General features: G+C 36.2%; 1 protein-coding gene across 1 annotated transcript; it reads left to right on the top strand.

Annotated features, from left to right (window-relative positions):
- The first annotated feature begins 4,049 nt into the window (after nt 1–4,049).
- LOC131066097 (uncharacterized) lies at nt 4,050–4,481 on the top strand. Its single transcript, XM_058000811.1, has one exon. It carries the CDS (start codon nt 4,050–4,052, stop codon nt 4,479–4,481), a length of 432 nt encoding a protein of 143 aa, XP_057856794.1.
- Nucleotides 4,482–8,136: the final 3,655 nt, after the last annotated feature.

The following is an 8,136-nucleotide window of genomic DNA, read 5'->3' as shown; positions in this document are numbered from 1 at the left end:
AAATACATTTATTTATCTAAATTATCCTTTTCCTAAATTAAATAAATATTTTATTTATTTAATTTATCCCACTTCTTCCATTAATTAAATAAATCTTTATTTATTTAATTAATTCATCAACCTTTTTTACCCATGACACATGTCATTCATCTCTTAATTCATACATTACCTACCCAGTTCATTATTTTATTCTTTCCTCTACCTACCCTCTAATCATAGCCGACCTCCTTTTACACCTCTCAATCTTATCCCTCCATTTCATATTGTGTCTTCTATATAAGGAGATACTTCCTTCATTATCGAACCCTAATGAATTTTATGCACTTGACTACACTACGATCCTACTTGCAACCACATTCTGTTCTTTGTTGAGCTCTTGTGCACATAAAATCTGAGAGCAAATATATCAAACAAGATCAATGGAGATAGGAAGAATGGAGATCCAAACCCTCTTGGACATGTGATGGTATAATCTTTGTGATTTAATTTGATTTGCATTGTCTTAGGTAATCTTCATATGTTATGGTGGATCTTTGTTGTTGTTAGGCTAGGGTTTTGTGGTTGAATTCATTTACCCTTTCAATATCGTTAGTATTGTTATCCATTTTCACCATATACAGGAAATATCTAGTCCAACAACCCAAATTCCCCAAAATCAGCAAATGCCTCCATTTCCTCAAAGGTTGCAAGCTGAAGAGATTCATCAACAAGAGGATATAAATTTTGATATCATTGATCAGCTGAAACACATATGTGTTAAGATTCCATTATTTCGGGCTATTAAGGATGTCCCTATTTATGGTAAGGCTATTAAAGAGGCATGTTTAAGGAAACCTGGCAGGAAGAAAAAGGATCCACAAATAGTGCATGTAATGGGTCAACTGGCTGATATTATGTTGGGAAAAGTTTCAATACCTAAATATTCTAACCTTAGTAGTCCTATTGTGAAAATAATCATCAATATCACTCAGATAAAGAATGCATTAATAGATTTGGGAGCAGCCATCAATGTAATAACAAAGGACATTATGCAAAAACTTAACATAACTAGTCTCAGGCCTACTCCTACAGTCCTCCAGCTTGCTAATAGTTCTATGGTTCAGCCTGATGGTATGATTGAAGATGTTGTCGTTACTCTAGATTCCTGGGAATATCCAGTAGATTTTATGATCTTGTCTCCTAAAGCTACATTGGGGGGATATTCGATCATCTTAGGGAGACCTTGGCTTGCTACAACTGATGCATATATTGGATGTTGATCAGGGGACATGACTATTTTTTATGGAAATACTACTAAAACTCTCGCTCTATATTCACCTACTAAGCCCCAACTTGATCAAGAACAAGTTGTTTGGCCTGACATGGGGGAAAAATTAGAAGGGTAAGTCAACTATGTCAGTCATCTTATGATGATTAATGGAGAATCATTTATATGACTTCAGGATGACGATTTTGTCCTTTCTAATATTCTGGAAAATCAGTATAATCTAGAGCAGCAATCGCGGGATTTAACATCAAGTATTACGGCATTGGATTTTCCTACAGCCACTGACATATTGGATACCTTGTTGTCGCAGGAAGTCCACACTTCTTATCTGAATGAAGCAACTCAGGTCGATCTTACTGTCAAGGTGGAAGTTGATCCAAATAAATGTTTGAATATCAATAATCAACTCACCAAAAACTCAAAAGCTAACACTGGCTTAATTGCTCAAATGTCATTAGCACGCTTTTACGTGGGATTACAAAGATATGAAAGGAATAGATCCTACAATTTGTACACACCACATTTATATCAAAGAAGACTGTAGACCACTTAGACAACCACAAAGAAGAATCAATCTTGCATTAAGGGAGATAGTTAAAGAGGAACTACAGAAATTGTTAAATGTTGGATTTGTCTATCTTGTATTAGATAGTCTGTGGGTGTCACCTCTAGTCACAGTTCCAAAGAAAGGAGGTAAATGGCAGTTATGTGTAGATTACAGAGCTTTGAACTCAACAACTAGGAAGAATCATTTTCCATTACCATTTGTGGATCAAGTATTAGATTCCTTGGGAGGGAAGCAATACTTTTCATTCTTGGATGGATTCAGTGGCTACAAATAGATTCAAATTGCTCTCAAGGATCAGGAAAACACTACATTTACTTGCCCTTGGGGAACGTATGCATATTTTTTTCTTTCCTTTGGGTTGTGTAATGTACTGGCTACTTTTCAAAGAGCAATCATTAGCATATTTTCAGATATTTCCCAGGATAGCATGGAGATCTATAAGGATGATTTTACCACTTATGGTTTAGAATTTGAAGAGGCAATGGAGAATTTAAAGAAATTTTTACAGAGGTCTGAAGATTACAATTTATCCTTGAACAGTGAAAAATACTTTATGATGATACAAGAAGGCATAGTTCTTGGTCATCATATTTCTATAAATGGAATACTGGTTGACCCAGCCAAAATAGAAGTCATTCAAAACCTTCATGTTCCCACAAAGCAAAAGGATGTCCGAAGTTTCCTTGGTCATGCTAGATATTATCAAAGATTTATTAAGGATTTTAGTAAAATTGCAAGACCTTTACATTGTCTTTTGACTAAAGATATGGAGTTATATTGGACTCCTGCATGCCATGAAGCTTTCTTGAAGCTCAAACACACATTGACTCAAGCACCAGTGCTCAAGGGTCCAAACTGGTCATTGTCTTTTCATATTCATACAGATGCATCATATTATGCTATAGGAGTAGTTTTGGGTCAGAAGATGGACAATTTAGAGAGTGCAATTTATTTCATTAGCAAAAACATGCAGGTACCTAAGCTTAATTATACTGTCACAGAAAAGGAGATGTTGGCAGTAATATATGCACTTAACAAATTCAGGCATTATATCACAGGATATAAAATATATGTGCATACTAATCATACAACAATCAAATATCTCATGAACAAAGCTTCAATGACTGGAAGACTGGCTCGATGGTTACTATTGATGTAGGAATTTGATATTACAGTTGTTGATAAACCAAGTAAAGCTAATGTAGTTGCGGATTATCTTTCTAGGCTTCAATTGTAGGATAATCTTGAAGCTATAGATGATGTTTTCCCAGATGAACATTTATTCTTAATAAAATCTCACACTCCCTGGTATGCTGATATTGCAAATTATTTAGCTACTAATAAGATGCCTTCTCATTTTTCTCCTAAAGAAATAAGGTTATTAGTTGAGAAAAGATTTAATTTATCTTGGATTGATGATTGTTTATTTTACACTGGACCTGACCAAGTCTTAAGAAGGTGTGTCAAAGAGGATGAAACGTATGATATTCTTCATGCATGTCATGATGAGCCATGTGGAGGAAATTTTGCCGCTAAAGAACAACACTTAAAATCCTTAACACAGGGTATTATTGGCCAGCTTTGCATAAAAATGCAGCTCAATATACTAGAAAATATGATAGATGTCAATGAATGGGCAGACCCACCAAATCTGATGAAATGCCATTATATCCCCAAATATTGGTTGCACCATTTGATAAATGGGGATTGGATTTTGTAGGACCAATTCATCCTCCTTCCAATGGGAAATCCTATGTTCTACTATGCACTGATTATTTTACAAAATGGGTGGAAGCAAGAGCAATGGCACATGCAAGAGATAATAAGGTAGTTGAATTTCTTTAGGAGGAAATATTTACAAGATTTGGACTCCCAATAGAGATTGTTTCAGATCAAGGACCACAATTTACTTCCACCTCAATTGCAGCATTGGTTAATGAATATAATATTAGACACTGGAAGTCTACTCCATACCATCCTTGGGCAAATGATTAGGTAGAGGTTACAAACAGGGATTTAGAAGATATTCTTACCAAGACAGTGGCTCTTCATAAGAAAGATTGGTCAAATAGACTTCCTAAAGCCATTTGGGCATACAGAACAACATGGAAGAAAACAACTGGTTTTACACCTTTTGAAATGGTGTATGGAAAAACAACCATGATGCCCATTGAATTTGAGCATAAAACTCTTAGGACAGCTCTACAAATGAATATGACTCTGTCAAAAGCACAAAAAGACCGCATAATGCAATTGAATGCTCTAGATGAACTAAGAAAGATGGTTGTCCAGCATACAGAAATTATTCAACATCAACGTGCTAAATGGCATGATAAATATATTAAGGAGAGAAAGTTTAAATCTAGAGATTGGGCATTGTTATATGATTCCAGATATAAGGATACAATGGGGAAGCTACAAACACGTTGGTTGGGCCCATGTGAGATTGTTGAAATTTTTCAAAATGGAGCAGTTTGGTTGGCAACAATAGACCTAGTTAGATTCAAACTTTTGGTCAATGGTCATCAACTATGTCTTTATCATAAGCCTGCAACAAAAGAGGACTTCCTGCAGCAATTTAACAACAAAGCGCATACCAAAGTTCCTGCAGCCTCTGCAGGGGGGCTTCTTGGCCCAGCGTCTTAAAATTCCTTTTGCATGCATTCATAATAAACATTTCCATATTTTATGGAAATACCGTTCTCCGCTAATAAATTTTCTCGTCCACCTCATCTCATTTCATTTATATTTCTGCCACATCATCCACTTCACTTCACCTCATCTCATATTATGAATAACTAATCGTTTGATTGCAACATTAATTAGCACGACTGCAGGTATGTATATTATTTATTTTTCCTTAATTATGCATTTATACTTTCATTATGATTATTACCTTATATGATTTGCATAATCCACATTCCCTTCTCAATGTCTTTTTTTCGCATGTGTGGACCCGTGTCATCTTAACTTGGGGGGTTGTTTTGTGGTTCTATTTACAACTGCATAATTATGTGTCCTTGTCCATGATGTGTTTTAATTTTCTTGACATCATTTTTTGAATGAGTTAGTAGTGATGTGAAAGCTTGTAGCACGAGTGAGTATACCTTTAATGTCATCATAATTGATGAAAGGTATTGAAGAATAAATAAAAGGTTACGGGGCATGAAATTTCAAATCCCACAAGATATTTCAGCCTTTCATTTTGCTATGATAATATTCATTTTGTTGTGGTGAAATTTTTGAATGTCAAGTTAGCCATGGGAGGTGCGCATATCCGTCATGACCCTATGACTCATGACGCTTTGTTACAGGAGAACCAATGTGAACACTATTTTCGGACCTATGGGTGGATCGATTATATATTAAAATTGACAAATTTTAATGAGAAGAATGCGCAAGAATTTATGCGCACATTTAGTGAAGGGGAGGCTTTTGTCAAAGGGTTATGGGTTATAGCGACGGAGCAGAGAATAGCCGAATTCACTGAGTTGCCGCAGGATGGAGAACTATTTCCTAAGGCAAAATATTCAAGAAGTGCAAGGGCGGAGTTCACTCACCCAGTTGATGGACCTCTTAGCGTGGACAAGCAAGGAACTAAACGGATACCTCTTCCAAGAGAATGGCCACAGGTTGCATTTCATGTAATAAAGTATTTAACATGTGTTGGTAAGTACTCCAATCTACATTCTGTTCATTTCAAATTATTGAGTCATATGAGGCATGGTTGAAGGATGAATATTCTAAATGTCTTGTATCATCTTATCTCTATTACTGCAAAGGAGACACAGAAGGGTAGTACCCATTCTGTGAGTCATCACGGATTAATCAAATTATTGGTAGAACAGTCTCTTAGAGATGTCTCACAGATGTCATGGGGAGATTTTGAGGATATCAAGCAATTTGGGGAAGGAAATGTTCCTGCTCTAGAAGAAATTGCAGTTCAAGAAGAAAATATCGAAGAAGCCTCGTCTCCTAGGGTTTCTGCGGCAATCCAATCTCCTATTGCCGAGGAAGCTTTGTCTAGCACAGAAGGAACAATAGTTGACCCAAGTGTTGAGTATCCCTCCACTCAAACTCAAAGTGGGTCTGCATTTTATAAAAGGAAAGGTAAAGAAAAATGCGATGCAAGGGCAAAAACTATGGAACGGCCTCAAGAAGCGTAGTGGTGCAGGAGCACCTAGTTGAGTAAAACTCCCATTTTGAGTATTTAATGATTTTATGTTTGTATAGTCTTGTGTTAGGTTTTTTTGGGTCATGTTTAGTGGTTTTGATCTCATTTCGGGCTCTAGAGATCAAGTTTTGCCTTTTAGGCCTTGAGTTGACAATTTTTGGCAAAAATGTGCAAAATTGCCAAAAAGGTCTCCTAATGCTTTCCAAAGCATTGGAACATGTTTTTTAGGTTTTTTAAGGAATTTATAAGTTTTTTAGACAAGTTGATAAGGTTAGATTGTGAATAAATGCATCTTGAAGCAAGAAATGTTGTCATTTGGCCTCAAAAGTTGTCAAAAGTTGTCATTTTTGGGTTTTTCTTGCAAAATGAAGTTATGAAAGCCTCATGTTCGTAATAAGGCTTGATAACAAAATGGAAAAACTATAAAAGGCCTCCCTTTTCCTTGGAAATGGTTGGTGATTGTATTAACAAGAGAATCTTAATAGAAATCATGTTTTTTTGGCTTTTATGACTGTTTTCTTCTTCCTTAGAGTAATGGTCCATACTATAGCACTCTTGTCTCTAATGTACCTTTTGGGAGGTGTTCATATTTATTATTCCATGTACCACAAGTTAATATTATTTTGGTTTCTTTTGTAAATCGGTTTGTACAAAAATATTTGCAAACTGTGAGTCTGCTGCCCTGCCAGGGGTTTGGAGTTTTAAAATGCATCAACTTGGTTGATCCAGGTCTGGGATCCCTCTAATGGATTTTTCCAAGTTTATTCATGTGTATATAGTGTACATATATTTCTTTTTGTGTCAGAGAAGTGGTTTGAAGATGCACTTGAGTGAATACTAGGCAAGTGTTTGTCATTTAGCTAGTAGCATGAACAAAACTCAAAGTTTGCACTCAAAAGTAATTTGGGTGAGAAAATGAATGTCAGTGGTCTAGAAATTTATCCAAGGGATTTAAGAATCTTCTTGGATGGATATTTTAGTTTTTCCTTACTTAATCTTTCTTATTTTGTAATCAAACAGTGAGTTCACTGTTTTTGGAAAACATACATATCAAATGCCCATGGAATGCTTAAATAGCATCATCCAAGCCTTGTAATTAAAAAGGAATTGTAATAGGAGATAAAGATATGTTTGAAGACCTCATTGAGGTGTTTGTCCAACTCCAAAACTCTTCTTTTTGCAGGTCCCAAGGTGCAAGGTTGCTGACTGGTATAAGGGCAGTGATTGACTGTCACGGTGACAGTTTTCTGATTTTTTTTAATTGTTTGCCAAGTGTTTGGCATTGTGATTGCAAGGAAAAGGCAGGGGAAGCATGTTAGAGATATGACAAAGGTCTCATGAGGGCCTAGGCACTTGAAGAGGTGTATAAGGATACAAACCCTGTAGTTTCGCTTCAAAACCCTACAAATATGCCACAAAAGGTGGACAATCCTAAATCTGTACTAATAGTGGACTAAACCTTGAAAATATTTGAGCATACACCCCTAAGACATCATCCCAAACAAGCTTGAGGGAGGAAATTCCCATCGTTGGGCAGCATGAGCAAAAAAAGTGTCAATTAGGCCTCACGAGCTAGTAGCCCTTTGTTGCATAACACACAAAATGATTGTTTTGGTTAAAATGCATGAACCCGATGGCAAGCAGAAGGTTGGGGCTTATGAAACCTAGTGAGAATAATGTCAAATAGTCAAACAAGTGTTACTAGGAACCTTGGACAGTGTGCAACCTCATTTGGAGGTTTTGACTTTAGTTGGCAAATTTGAGTAGTTAAGGGCTATGAGCCTAAAACCAATTTGTGAGCATCTAATTTTAAAGAAAACTTTGCTGACCTTACTTGTCCTTGCAAATGACTCCTAAATCTCTCTGAAATAGAGGTTTGATTGCCTAAGAGCAGGGGTTGAGAATGAGTAGTTGGGTGGTGTGAGAACTTGAGTAGATTTGAGCATGGGTATGAGCCAACACCTTAAGGGGAGTTTGTTAGGAAGGTGATACTAGAAGTACTTGACACTATAACCACCAAGACTAATTTGTGAACACAAATAACAGACTCAAACATATCTTTTGGGTAGAAAAGTTAACTTTTGAGCAAATTAGCCCTTTTTTAGCACTTTTTGGACAATCTCCCTA

This window comes from Cryptomeria japonica, chromosome 1 (genome assembly GCF_030272615.1).
Source record: "Cryptomeria japonica chromosome 1, Sugi_1.0, whole genome shotgun sequence".
Taxonomy (NCBI): Eukaryota; Viridiplantae; Streptophyta; class Pinopsida; order Cupressales; family Cupressaceae; genus Cryptomeria; species Cryptomeria japonica.
Note: the sequence above shows the minus strand (reverse complement) of the source record. Positions and strands in the feature narration are given on the sequence as shown.

What these genes read in the sequence shown, in the direction of transcription:
- LOC131066097 (XM_058000811.1), top strand. Translation starts at nt 4,050, where the DNA reads ATGACTCTGTCAAAAGCACAAAAAGACCGCATAATGCAATTGAATGCT.